The 14,998-nt window shown below is 36.4% G+C and overlaps 1 protein-coding gene across 3 annotated transcripts in view; it reads right to left on the bottom strand.

The window, feature by feature from the left end:
- Positions 1-14,998, bottom strand: part of LOC121408762 (piwi-like protein 1) — a 57,835-nt gene that overhangs the window by 10,934 nt on the left and 31,903 nt on the right. For all 3 annotated transcript variants that reach the window (XM_041600390.1, XM_041600391.1, XM_041600389.1), the window contains exons 7-17: positions 13,962-14,156; positions 12,634-12,805; positions 11,053-11,228; positions 9,567-9,681; positions 8,752-8,939; positions 5,174-5,249; positions 4,717-4,917; positions 4,298-4,401; positions 3,718-3,788; positions 622-772; positions 79-210 (exon numbers count right to left, since the gene is read on the bottom strand). In XM_041600390.1, the coding sequence (XP_041456324.1) occupies positions 79-210; positions 622-772; positions 3,718-3,788; positions 4,298-4,401; positions 4,717-4,917; positions 5,174-5,249; positions 8,752-8,939; positions 9,567-9,681; positions 11,053-11,228; positions 12,634-12,805; positions 13,962-14,156 (1,581 nt within the window). The remainder of the gene's footprint in view (positions 1-78; positions 211-621; positions 773-3,717; positions 3,789-4,297; positions 4,402-4,716; positions 4,918-5,173; positions 5,250-8,751; positions 8,940-9,566; positions 9,682-11,052; positions 11,229-12,633; positions 12,806-13,961; positions 14,157-14,998) is intronic.

Raw genomic sequence — 14,998 nt, 5'->3', positions numbered from 1 at the left:
CCCCCCCCCCGAGGCTAAATTTGCTTTGAACAATCAACTCTTTAATCATTATCACGTTACTCATCACTTTGAACTCACAGCTGAGGCTTTGTGACGACATCATCGACGACAGTTCCAGGGGGTGGGTTAGACAGGCCTCCTTTCAAGTCTGCGAAGAAGCGGTTATTGATGCGCTTCTTAACGACTACAACACCCAGCTTGTGAACAGTTCTGTTGAAAGAAAGCACAACATGAAGTAATATGAGAACTAGATCATGTAGTTGTAAGGTTTGTATGAAAACTTTGGATGCTGATCGTCGAATAAAAGCGAAGATAGCAACCCACATGGATAATTCTTAGTAACGCTTATTAAATTTGTCCAGATCAAAAAGGGGCTTCGTTGGAATGCAGGCTGGCGAGCACTTTGCTTATTAATAGTGTCAATCTGTACCCCTTCCCAGAACTGACAACTTTCATGAAATACCCTCCTGCACTGCACTTTTTCATGGGCGTTCATAAAATTTAAAGGACGCTTGCAAAATTCTCACAAAAAAATAAAGTCACTACCTATCAGCACATCAGTGCAAAATGTTTCTTTGCTGTAGATGGGACCTTTGTAAAGATATCACCTATGTAACTCACCCCTGAGGATAGACTTTGTCAAGGACAGTCTTGATTTGAGGGATCTCATAGTCCACTACCAGATTGACTTGCCCATCTCCAACACCGTCACGGTAGATGATGATACGGTCTGGGAACATCTTGTTGATCTCATAGTATCTTTTCAGGGAACCTGCATGGCAAACATCAATTCATCATAATCACTACAAGTACAACGGGCAATTAAATAAATAAACATGTGGAGCGCCTCTGGCATTCTCACCTGTATCACGCAATTCAATAGAGCAGCAGTGCTGACTTTGAAAACTACTATGAAATAATAAAAAAACACCATTAATATAATGATACAATACTACATTAATTAACAATAAATGACATTTGACCTTGATCATGTGACCTACGACTTGTCAGTGACACTTTATTACCCCTATATCCACAATTTATAGACTATATCTATAAACTTTGAAAGTTATGACAGGAATCTAATAACCTCCATATAGCCAAAGTTCAATGACCTGAAATGACCATTGACTTGGGTCATTAAACCTGAAACTCGCATAAGATGTTCAATGATACTTGATTACTCTTATGTCTAAGTTCATGAATCATATCCATAAACTTTCAAAGTTATAATGCAGGCCTCTAAAGGGCAAGTAATGAAAATATTTGCTTGCCCTATAGAAAAAACTGCTTGCCCAATTTGTTTTATTTTCTTTCATTATTTTTTACAGCGGTACTTTTATTTATGAAGGTCATATAAAATAAAAACAATTGAGAATCATGTACAGTAAAGAACACACATTTACAAGTATATTTTCACCAATGAGAAGGCCTGAGTCTTATGTTTATTTTGAAGAAAAAAAACGTTTGATATAGTACTAGTAGATCTAAATGGACGTTAAAGTTAAAAAAAAACAAAAAAAAACACCTTGACCAAAACTTGTTCATCTATTTGCCACATTTCCTGGGAATTGTTTCGATTTAGTTGGAAACTATTAAGAACATAAAGAATAGTGGATCAGCTCTTTCTTGATTCTGGAAAAGATCGTTTTGTGCTTTAAAAAAAAAAAGCTTTCACCAACTGGAGTGGCAAAAATTTCACATTTTGCATCTTTAAATCCATGCCATTTATTTTCCATATTTCCTTGAAATTGTTTTGATTTAGTTGGAAACTATCAAGAAAATCAAGAATATTCACCTCTCTCTTGTCTTTTCATCATCATATTATGATGTTACACTCAGTGAATATTTTTTTCATATTGTGGTCCCACATGTAGACTTTCATGGTGTTGCACATTAATACTTGGTCAACACCATGAAAGTCTACATGTGGGACAACAATAAGAAAAACATTTACCGAGTGTAACATCAAAATCAGGGTCAAGAAAGAGCTGAATATTCTTCATTTTTTTGGTTGTTTCCAACTAGATCAAAACAATCTCAAGGTGATATGGAAAATAGACGTTCTTTTCATATATTTAAAGATTAAAAATGTGAAATTAAGCCACTTTTGCCTTTCTTTTTTTTTTGGAGGGGGGTTGCATCGGCAAATTGTGCAAGATAGTAGCACATGCGCACATGGAACGTAAGATGAGATGGCACGGTTCTTCGAACGAGGTACCTGGTGATAAATTATCTGTAATTGGCGCTGATTTTACATCAGTTTCCACTGTTTTTTTTACTGGTTTGACAATGTATGAGAGTTGTGATTATCACTGACATTTTATTTTATTTTCAAAACAACCACTTGCCTGATCGGGCAATTGACTTTGAGAAATGCTTGCCTGCCCGTCATTTTCACTTGCCCCAGGCAAGCTGGCAAGCGGGTTTGTCGCGCCCTGTATAATGGTAATTCAACAGATACCCCCAACTTGGCCAAAGTTCATTGACCCTAAATGACCTTTGAACTTGGTCATGTGACTTGAAACTCTGGCAGAATGTTCAGTAATACTTTATTAACCCAATGACCAAGTTTCATGAACTGGGTGCATATACTTTCTTAGCTATGCTGTCATTTCAAAAACTTAACCTTTCGGTTAACCTTCTATTAAGTTTTGATTTTGACTCCCCAAACATGGTCCAAGTTTATTGACCCTAAATGAACTTTGACATTGGTCATGTGATCTGAAACTCAAGCAGGATATTCAGTAATACTTGAATAACCTTATGGCCAAGTTTTATGAACTAGGTCCATATACTTTTTAAGTTATGCTGTCATTTCGAAAACTTATCCTTTGGTTAAGATTTGGTGTTGACGCCTCCGCCATTGGAAAAGCGGCGCCATTAGTCTCACTCTGCTATGCAGGCGAGACAAAAGACCTTGTATGTCTAACCTCCATTTTGCTCAATTTGACTCCATATCATGTTTTGAGAGCAATTTGCTTTCTCACATGAAACATAAAGCAGAGAAAATCATTTCATGAAGGTCTCTCTAAGGGATGGGTAAACGCATGCTTTCTTTAATGAATTACTCATTAAACTCAACTACGCAAAATGTCAACAGCAGACTTCAATGTTTGTTCATCCGTATGTCAGCCTCAATGCCTATTTATTTTTCAGTTCTGTGGACTTGAGGTGAGTTTGGTTTTTTTTTTGGTGGGGGGAGGGGCTTGATTTAGCTCTGTCAAGCAAACAATTGAAATCAATAAATAGGTATGTTTAACATTGTATATCAAAGGATAATGTCTAGGATTTATGGCTCACCTGAACTGATTTTCGGAAGTTCAGGAGAGCGTTTCATCATCATTTCTTGTCTGACAATACTGAACAATTTTCTTTGATTCAATTGGCTTAAGAAGCAGGGGGAGCGTGAAAGGACTTGTCGCATAAAGCAAATGTCTCTTTATCAGACATTTACCATTATAACAGTCTGACACCCGTTCTTGTCAAATCAAAATCAAGGAAATCTGTCTGATGACAACTATTGATCATATGCTCGCCCGTTTAAAAAAAAATTGTTTCAACAGTTGAGATACTTCTTTACTCTATTTGTTAATGTGGGAAATTATACAGGTCTTTAAACTCAAGAAGTAAACAGATTTTATATGTGATTGAGAGGATATATCCCGGGGGGGGGGGGGGAACTTCCATTCAGATATATCACAGAGAGATACTTACTGTTCATGAGGGTGGCAAGATTGGTACCGAATTCACCAGAGGTGTGTTGGAATGCACAGCATGAGTAGAAGCTGAGAAGGAAGACAACAAGTTCATTGTTACGGCATTACAAAATATGGACGTCAGGAACAACCACAAATTTTGGAAAAGGTCATGGATTTCATGTTTGCACCAATTAATGTTCTTTCTCTACAGTATAATAATTTAACAGCAGGTATTGAACCAGAAATCAATTAATTGAAAGCTGAAAAGGTATTTTACATCACATTTTTTCCCCCTTTTTCTTGCCATAAGTTGCCAGCCTTTGAAAAGGTCTTGCGTAAAGGAAGCTGCCATAATAGGCGCTATTGTTAATATACAGGGTATTTTGCAATCTCAAACACGCAAGTCACATCCCAATTCCCTACACTGAGATGGCTGGTGCCCACTGTGGCATGCATTATTTGCCAAATAGTTTTATAAAAGATGCTGTAGAGAGTAGATTGTAGACACATAAATTTGTAAAAGAAAATGTATAACGTAACAAGCTTATCTCACTTCATAGATAGTTAGGATAAGATGATAGTGTGTTAAAACATACCTTGTAAGTGATTGATTCATGGATGCTACGAAACCCATGACAGATCGGCCCTTGGACAGTGAGTCATGGTAGGAGTCAATACCAATCACCATCAGATTATTCAGCTGCATACAAGAAAATGACAATACAAGAAAATAAAGAGTATTTGTACACACACATACATAAATATATATATATCTTCTCAAAATATGAAGAATGATATGAAAACCATCTCTTTTTATATATATCATGACAGGTAATATGTTTTCCACTCTAATAGCGTTCATTCCAGTTTCAATGTTACTGTATTAAAAAGACTTAAGTTATCATGGTCTGAGAAGTGTTACATGGTTACAGTCAGTGACTTTCATCGACAACTGTTTGCAGTGCAAAGTCAGTGCAAATCACACTTCCCTGAAATTGAGTGTATGATGACTCACCGGGATCTCAACGCGCCAAAGATCTCCACCCATCTTGCAGTTCATCTGCAAGGCAATCTTGGTGGCTACAGACATCAGCATCTGCTGCTTGGAGATGGTTCTGGTGACTATCACCTGACTAGGAACAGGGTGGGTTAGCACGCATGTCTTCTTGATGGCATCGTATCGATCCTTTCTGTTTGATGGCACAATCACCACCACCTGATGGAACAATACAGTACAATAAATCAAATGAAGCACTTTTTATTCAGTTTTGAATGTTCAAGGGGGGGGGGTTAAAAATCAGGTTTTCTACTATGTTGCTTATTTAAAGATTTTAGTGATCCCATTCATTTGTAAGTGAATTGAAAATTTCTGGTACATTAAAAAGGGGCATAATGTGTTGATTTGTAATTATTAGTTTGTTTTGCTTTCTAATAAATCATGTACGCCATTAGTGTTCAGATATCAAACTTACAATCTGTGTATGAGGCGAGTATTCTTCCTTGAGTGACTGTGTGTATGTTTCTGTGCGGTCATCACGGAGCTCCACACTGTAAAGGAAAACAACATGAGAAAAGACTGGTGAGAATTTGGCTCAAGTACCTAAGTGATTTCCCCCCTGCAGCTACTTTTCTGATCCTATGCAAATTTCAGATGCTTTTCTATATTTTCCAGGGCTTCTGGGAGCTTTTCAACGAAACTACATCATTTTTTTGCTGAATCCATCCTTGGAGACAAATGATAAGTGTGAAAGCAGAAAAATACAAGGCAAAATCAATTTTAGGTCTCGCCCACTTATGAAAATAACCAGGAATATTGAGATTTGTGAGGGCACGCAAGAGAATTATATCGAAACTTCATTGTGAAATGACTGGGATAGAACAACACTTGTCATATGAGCCTTGCACGTAAACTTTAATGTTGACCTGAAAATGACCTTTGACCATACCATGTGACCTCTGACTGCAGCATAACATGCAGGTCGCCTAAGTACATCTACCATCCAAGTTTTGTTGAAAAGTGACTTACGGTTGCGGAGTTAGGTGTCATAAGAGAGTCTTGCATGTAAACTTTAATGTTGACCTGAAATGACTTTTGACCTCACCACGTGACCTCCGACTGCAGCATAACATGCAGGTCCCCCAAGTCCATCTACCATCTAAGTTTGGCTGAAAAGCAACTTACGGTTACCGAATTAGGTGTCATAAGAGAGTCTTGCATGTAAAGTTTAACGTTGATGACCTTTGACCTTACCATATGACCTCCGACTGCAGCATAACATGCAGGTCCCCAAAGTCCATCTACCATTCAAGTTTGGTTGATAAAGCGACTTACAGTTGTGGAGTTAGGTGTCATAAGAGTCTTGCATGTAAAGTTTAACGTTGATGACCTTTTACCTTACCATGTGACCTCAGACTGCAGCATAACATGCAGGTCCCCTAAGTACATCTACAATCCAAGATTGGGTGAGAAGTGATTTACGGTTGCAGTTATGTGTCAAGAGAGTCTTGCATGTAAAGTTTAACATTGACCTGAAAATGACCTTTGACCTTACCATGTGACCTCAGACTGCAGCATCACATGCAGGTCCCCCAAGTCCATCTACCATCCAAGTTTGGTTGAAAAGCAACTTACGGTTGTGGAGTTTTGTGTCATTACAGGTTTGTGACGGACGGACGACATTTGGACCCCAAATTCTCGCCTTCACCTCTGGTGGGTGAGACAAAAAGCACAATGATGAGTCAAATGAGAAAAAACAAGGTAATAGATGAGAGCACTAATCTATGATAATCTCAAATTGGGAATTAGCTAAAAATAGTTAGAACTCTGATCTACAAGGACTTGGGGGGGCATCATGCCCCCCCCCCTGATGCTTTTTTGCGATACTACCAAAACGCAATAAGAGAACACCACAGAATTGTACAACTTTTGAGATTGAATTCATGACATATGGGTACAGCATCGTGACATCACATGACTTTTTACAAACAATGTCATGCCAACAATGGCTTATTTTTATACTTTGTGTACAAAGTCTATGGGAGATGAAATTCATAAAAGGGTGATTACTTTTCGTTCATTAGTCTGCTTAATTCATTTAGGGTTTACTTTAGTTGTTAAATGGTCTGTAATAATTTCCATTGTAAAAAATAAGATGAAAAAACAAATTCTAAAAACAAGGAAATACACAAGGAAACAAGTGGAATGCCTCTAGCGGTCTCACCTGCATCACGCAATTCAATATAGCAGCAGTGCTGACTTTGAAAACTACTATAAAATAATTATTCACAATAAACACCATTCATATAATTATACAATACTACGTTCATTGACATTTGACCTCGATCATGTGGACTAAAACTTGTCAGTGATACTTGATTACCCCTCTATCCATATTTTATACACTATATCTATAAACTTTCAAAGTTATGACAGCAATCTAATAATTACCTCTAAAATGGCCAAAGTTCATTGACCTTACATGACCTTTGACCTTGATCATGTGACCTGAAACTCACATAGGATTTTGAGTGATACTTGATTACTCTTGTGTCCAAGTTTCATGAGTAAGATCCATAAACTTTCAAAGTTATGATGGTAATTCAACTGATACCCCCAATTTGGCCAAAGTTCATTGACTCTAAACGACCTTTGACCTTGGTCATGTGATGTGAAACTCATGCAGGGTGTTCAATGATACTTGATCAACCTTATGTCCAAGCTTCATGAACTAGGTCCATATATTTTCTAAGTTATAATGACATTTCAAAAACTTAACCTCAGGTTAAGATTTTGATGTTGATTTCCCAAACATGGTCTAAGTTCATTGACCCTAAATGACCTTTGACCTTGGTCATGTGACATGAAACTCAGGCAGGATGTTCAGTAATACTTGCTTAACGTATGGCCATAGGTCCATATACTTTCTAAGTTATGCTGTCATTTCAAAAAATTAACCTTTGGTTAAGAGTTGGTGTTGACACCGTCGCCGTCAGAAAAGTGGCGCCTATTATTTATTTGTGGAAACCTTTAAATTAGATTACACAGATGCTTCTGGAAAAAAAGAAAATTCTAAGCAAAATTTGGTGTTAAATATGCAAATTACGATTTTCATGAATACAACTCAAAAAGCCCATTCCTTTTAGGGTCAATTCACAATTCTCTCTTATGGCAGAAACACAACTATTCCACATCTTAATAAGTAACCATAGCTAATTAAGTCAGGAATATCAATGTACTAGAACTGATTTTAAACGATTGTTTGTCTGCATTATCATGTTCATGTTTATGTTGAGTCACTTTGGAAAGACCTTCAGGTTAGGGTTACTCAGTACTTTTTTTTTCTTTCCTGGTATCAGTGTAACTCTCATCTAAATGTTCTTTCTTTGTTTCTGGATTGTGCTCAATGAAATATCAGATCTTAGATTTCAATATTGTAAGGCAAGGCCACTTTTCCAGATGGGCTCATTTCAAATGTGAAAATTAAACATGGGCACAAAAAATATCCAAGGCCAGTGGGGGATATGAAAGCCAATCAACAGGGCATGTATTAAGGCCATAGTCTTAGGTTAATGCTTAATAAACTAGGGAGGGTCAATGTTCATTCCCATAGGATTTCCTACTCTGGCTAATGTACTAATAAAGTCTTGTTATGCTGTCATTTCAAAAACTTAACCTTCGGTTAAGAGTTGGTGTTGACGCCGTCAGAAAAGCGCGCCTATAGTCTCACTCTGCTATGCAGGTGAGACAAAAATTGGCTTTTGCAATTTCTATATCTTGTTATGCTGTCATTTCAAAAACTTAACCTTCGGTTAAGAGTTGGTGTTGACGCCGTCAGAAAAGCGCGCCTATAGTCTCACTCTGCTATGCAGGTGAGACAAAAATTGGCTTTTGCAATTTCTATATGTGGAAACCTTTAAATTAGATTACAAAGATGCATCTGGAAAAAAAGAAAATTCTAAGCAAAATTGGGTGTCAAATATGCAAATTACAAACTACCTGACCCCAGAGATATTAGAACATAAAATTTGATGAAGAATAAAGGATAATTACATAGATGGCTTTGCCATGTTCATTCCCATAGGATTTGCCACTCTGCCTAATGTGTTAATAAAGTCTTGTCCTCTGTTGCTATCTTTGCGTGTGAAGAATATCTTCCAGTTTCTGAGCAACTTTGCGTCAGTGAGAGCATTGCCCCTACTGTCTCTGGACCAATCAGCATTGTTTGGGCTGTAGGAGAACTGCACAAAAATAGAATTGGAAACAAACATTAAAACATGTAAACCACCTCTTGAATTCAATTTAAAGGTGTCATTCAATAGTGGGAAACTTTCGGAACTATAGATATTCATGTTGCCAATACTAATCATATAAATAAACCAAAGTTGAATGAAATAGGGACTTGTATGGTTAGTATTTCTTTCAAGATACATGCTGAATTCCATTGAATCCCAATGTCATTTTAAATGATATCTTTAAGTGTATGTGACCTGAAATTCAAGCCAAATGACCAGTGACACTTCATGGTTATATTAAAAAAAAATATTTTGAAAAACATTTTTCATTTGAAATTTATTTCGAAATTACAAATGTTTATCATTTGAACCTAGAATCTGGGTCTATTTTGGGAGATTAGTCGAGAACTTGTGCTTAGGTGAGTGCGTGTTGGAATGTTAAAGGGCCAGGGAAGCTTTGTTTTAAAACATGAAAGGAAATTCTCCTGGCTCCGATCCCATCCCCTATCTCTCTCTCACACACACTGAAAAACATGTTGACGAACTGGTGGAAAACAGTTGGAGCAAAGACAAAGTAGAGTTTGACTAACCATGATTATAGACCAATCATGAATACTCTGGTGGAAAACTTACCTGTTTTAACTTTTGAAATAGTTTCTCTGGTGGTAGGACACGCCCACTGAACTTGACCGGCTGATCGTCAAACTCCATGCCCCAGTCTCTGAGGTAAGACTTAGCGGTGGTATCACTATTTCAATTTCACATGAAAAATAAGCAATGACATCACAAATATATTCATATTCGCATTCCATTGTTGGGTAAACAACTACAGCTGAAAATAAGTTTAAATTGCTCCATAGGGGATTTGATATGTTGCCGCATGAATACCTATATAGCTTCATTGTCATTGGTGTGAACTGTTTGGAACCAGGCTAGTTTACATTAGTTTCAATGGAGGCTGATTAGGCATTCATGTGGCCATACCTTACACAATTATGAAACAATTCATATTTGGTGTGTGGAGGCTTATTATCACACAAACCGAAAATATGGTTTGAAAGTGCCATTAAGCATAATTTACAAAATTATATCTTTACATATGATACATAAACAAATACAGAATTATAAATACTTGAGGAATAACCTCCATAATGAAAATAAACATCAGTAAGGATCAGAAGAAATAATCAAATATTAACCCTAAATAGACTGGGCTATTTCGACGCCTAAGACTGGGAGGGGGGTGATTCACCCCCCTTAAGATCTCGGCTGTCGATCGCGCGATCGCAGCGAAAATTGGCACACGCGTTGCCCATGGCATTATCTACAAAACTATAATATCAAATTCTGCGAAAAATCTCATTGCTCATTAATTATGCTAATTTATGCGTAAAATCATTAAGTTTGCTCTAATTAATAAAGTAATGCCCCTAAAATGCTATTTTTTTTCATATATTCTAGAAAGGCATCTTATCAAATTTATTTTCAAAAAATTTCAACATCACATTTATTTTCTTATGTAATCTATTGTTTTCTAAATTTCAAAAAAAAATTATGTATTTTATTGTTTTATGAATTTCTTATGTATTTCTTTGTTTTTTTACTTTTTGTTTTTTATTGTTTTTTCAATGGAAATTGTTCCAGACATAATTCTGATCATAAACAAGGCAAAATTAATTAAGTTTAATCAGTAAAAGTAGAAATAATGATACATTTATGAATTTTGGCTAAATACGCAATTTGCATTGGATTTGTACATGAAATCACGTTTATGAGCAATTTGGGGTCTGACATGCACTTGCATAATGTTACGTAATGTCGTAACCGCGTACCCGGGCATCACAACTTTGGTCTCAAAATTTGCGCGAGACTTGAATGTAAAAAGTCAGTGAGCTGCGAGGTGAAAAAATTTCGCGCAGCAGATATATCGCGAAAATTGTTGAGGGGGGCCATTATGGCCCCCCCCCGGGAGAATTAGGGTTAAGAAGAACAAAAATGTTATTTATCGGTGAGTTTCTGAAAAGAAATAGTGGGCTCAACATTTTACTATGTCCTCTGTTCTTAATTTTGAGTGAATTATAAAACATTATATTACAAAAAGTTCCAAATCATGACTCACTTATCAATCTTTCGGATGAATTTAGTGAGTTCCTGACATCTCTCTTTTGGTCCGATTCGCGTGTGAGTGGCCAAGTCTTTCATGATGGAGAAGTTGGAACGGATCTCATCACTAAGACCAGTAAGGAAACAGAGCTCTGGTGGTAGCAAGGCTGGTCCAATGCCCTTCTTTGCCTCCTAAACATAAAAATAAAATACACTTTATCAGTGCTCCGACCTAATTTGAAAAGATTTTTGGTAATTTTCAAGGACAACCCCACCTCTTCCTTTTGTATTATATTATATGAAATATTTTAATTTTTGTCTATGTTGTCCTGTGAATAAAAAAAGTTGTATTCCTCCCTAAACATGTGATATCACCATTTTTCAAAACATTTTATGGTTCAGTGTAGTTAGTCCTTTATGTCAAATCTGTACAATGAACAAGTGGAGCGCCTCTGGCAGTCTAACCTGCATTACGCGATTCAATATAGCAGTAGTGCCAACTTTGAAAATACAATAATTATTCACAAAAAAATACCATTCATATAATTATACAATACTATGTTCATCGATCCTAATGATATTTGACCGTGATCATGTCACCTGAGGCTTGTCAGTGATACTTGATTCCCCCTATGTCAACATTTCCTAAATTATATCCATAAACTTTGAAATTTATGACAGCAATTTAATGATTGCTTCCAAAATTGCCAAAGTTCATTCACCCCAAATGACCTTGGTCTTGTGATCTGAAACTCAAGCAGGATGTCCAGTAATACTTGATTAACCTTATGCCCAAGTATCATGAACTAGGTCAATATACTTTCTAAGTTGTGCTGTCATTTCAAAAACTTAACCTTTGGTTAAGATTTGATGTTGATGCCGCTGCCATCGGAGAAGCGGTGCCTTTAGTCTCGCTCTGCTTTGCAGGTGAGACAAAAACAAAAGAAATAGGGAGGGACATCTTGACTCATTTGCAGTCCACTGAGTTATGCATATAACTGTTTTTGTGTGTGTGTGTGTGTGTGTGTGAAAACTTTAAAAATCATTGCTTTCTTATTTTACATCAAATTTTGATGAAATTTCAGTGTAATGCTTGTTTTATATTTCTTTTTTATGATTCAAATCACCATATTTCTGAGGTGTAAAGTGATCAAAACTCATTTGGGCATATCATGTCAACATAAATGATATAATAAATTTGTTTCATTTGATGATCTGTTGAAAAAACAAAAATTGGTGGATATATAGATATATAATACACCATTCTGCAAGACTACAAGAACGTTTCTGTTCATTATAATTGTGATGAAGTTATGATAAAGTAACAATTATTACGATTTATTTTTTTCTTTTCAAAGACACCTGTTATAAGCTAATGAAATGTCAGAATCTAGTAAAGTGCCAATCATATGACAAGACTCTTCACACAGGATTGACTCTGTTTTCTAGTTATATGAAAAGCTGCATTTCTCTCAATTTATTATGGCTTGAGCAGTCAGTCCATCAAGCGAAGTAAGAAGGGAGAAAATGAGGGTAGGATGTACAAAGAGCTGATGATTCAAAAGAATTTTGCACCAGTTTAATTGAGATGACTTACCCTCTTCTTTGGGTTGGAGATAAGCATAGGTTGCTTGAGATCTGTTAGGACCCTGTCGTGGCTTTTCTTGAAGTAGTCCACATAGGTCACAGGACCTGAACGTGTTTCAAATGTGTCTTGTGGAGTAGTATTGAAGTCAATATCATCAATCCTGTAAGTCTTGTTGTTGTACCTATCCAATAAAAAAGAGACAAAGAACTATTCTATACTTTTTTATTTGCATACTATTTTACATCAGATTATGATGAAATTTTTTTGTATTATGCTTGTCTGATTTTTCTCTGTCAATTTAAATAACACTTTTCTGAGGAGGACCTTTAAAGTCGTAATTTCAGGGCTTTTATGTAAACTATATAATCTACAAACCTGTAATAACATAGTATACATACAATGTTAATTAATTCAAAATAAAAAATAAACCGAAACTGAAAGATGGACAGATCACCCCCAAAACGTCTCCAGTGTTTGCCTGGGGGAAGGGGTATTAACAAGTGGAATGCCTCTGGCCGTCTAATATGCATCACGCGGTTCAATATAGCAGCAGTGCTGACTTTGAATACTACTCTAACTCGCACAAGATGTTCAGTGATACATGGTTACTCTTATGTCCACTTTTTATGAACTAGACCAATAAACTTACAGAGATATGATGGTTATTCAACAAAAAAACCCCAAGATGGCCAAAGTTCATTGACCTTACATGACCTTTGACCTTGATCACGTGACCTGAAACGCGCACAGGATGTTCAGTGATACTTGATTACTCTAATGTCCAAGTTTAATGAACTAGACTAATAAACTTTCAAAGTTATGATGGGAATTCAACAGATATCCCCAAATCGGCCAAAGTTCATTGACCCTAAATGACCTTTGACCTTGGTCATGTGACGTGCAACTCATCCAGGATGTTCAGTGATACTTGATTAACCTTATGTCCAAGTTTCATGAACTAGGTCCATATATTTTCTAAGTTATGATGACATTTCAAAAACTTAACCTCAGGTTAAGATTTCGATGTTGATTCCTCCAACATGATCTAAGTTCATTGACCCTAAATGACCTTTGACCTTGGTCATGTGACATGAAACTCTAATAGGATGTTCAGTAATACTTGATTAACCTTATGGCCAAGTTTTATTAACTAGGTCCATATACTTTCTAAGTTATGACGTCATTTCAAAAACTTTACCTCAGGTTAAGATTTGATGTTAACCCGTCGCCGTCAGAAAAGCGGCGCCTATAGTCTCACTCTGCTTCGCAGGTGAGACAAAAATGAAAAGTGAACACCCTGAAGTGAAATATCATTTAAAACAACAACAAAATCATACTTGGTTAGGACAATCTCTCCAATCAAAGACTTGTTGATCTCTTCCCTGAACCTTCCCCTAGATCTGTCCATGATATTGTACATGACATCCAAAACGGTCTGAGTACGCAGAACCTTGTGGCTGACGTCTGACATTAGCAATACATCATACTCGTACTGAAGGACGGAGGTCACAAAACCTGGCCAGAGCTGGAGCCTTCATAGAGAATGAAAACGTTAACAAGAATTATTCATGTTGGACATCTTAACTGGTCATTCACAAAACAATGTTACCTTAGTTCTCATAAACATTTGGAATGAATGTAGTTTGTATTTTTGTGGGCCTCTCCATGCGTAATTATTATGAACGCAGAGACGATGCGAATAATACCTTTGAAAACTCCGGTCTTGCATTTGGGCACCTGAGGATGCGTAGAGAGATACATGTTCATAAGCCATTTCGTAATTACAATTTACAGGTGAACGAGCAGGTGAAGGTCATTGTTGAAAAACTAGAATTTAGTGCTTTTTAAAAGGGGACACGACATAGCTTTTGAGTTTGGGTTTTATTAACATGCAGATTTTCCATCAGAGGAATGGTTGCCGGAGCAAACGTCACACAAACTTTGAAATCACCGAGATAAGAATGTATGTTTTTCTGAAATATGCTTGTAATTCAATTTAAAGAATAATGAAGTGTTCAGTAATGTTAAGTATTTGACATTGGGTCAAATGATAGCAAATTACTTTAACCCTAATAAGACTGCGGGGAGGCTGATTCACCCCCCCTAATATTTTTCGCAATAAATCTGCCGCACAAAATTTTGACCACGTTGCTTGTTGACTTTATCAGACCTAAAATTGCTCAAAAACCTGAATTCATGTACAAATCTAATGCACATACTGTTTTTATCCAGAATTCATAGATGTATCATTATTTTTCCTTTTTCTGATTAAAATAAATTTCTTGTTTATGGTCCAAAATAAAGTCTCCGACAAGGTGACGATTTTTATTGAAAAAAACACAAGGAAAAAGTTGAAAACATAGAAATACATTAG

The sequence above is a fragment of the Lytechinus variegatus genome, chromosome 2 (assembly GCF_018143015.1).
Source record: "Lytechinus variegatus isolate NC3 chromosome 2, Lvar_3.0, whole genome shotgun sequence".
NCBI classification, from domain to species: Eukaryota; Metazoa; Echinodermata; class Echinoidea; order Temnopleuroida; family Toxopneustidae; genus Lytechinus; species Lytechinus variegatus.
This window is presented reverse-complemented; position numbering and strand designations above follow the sequence as displayed.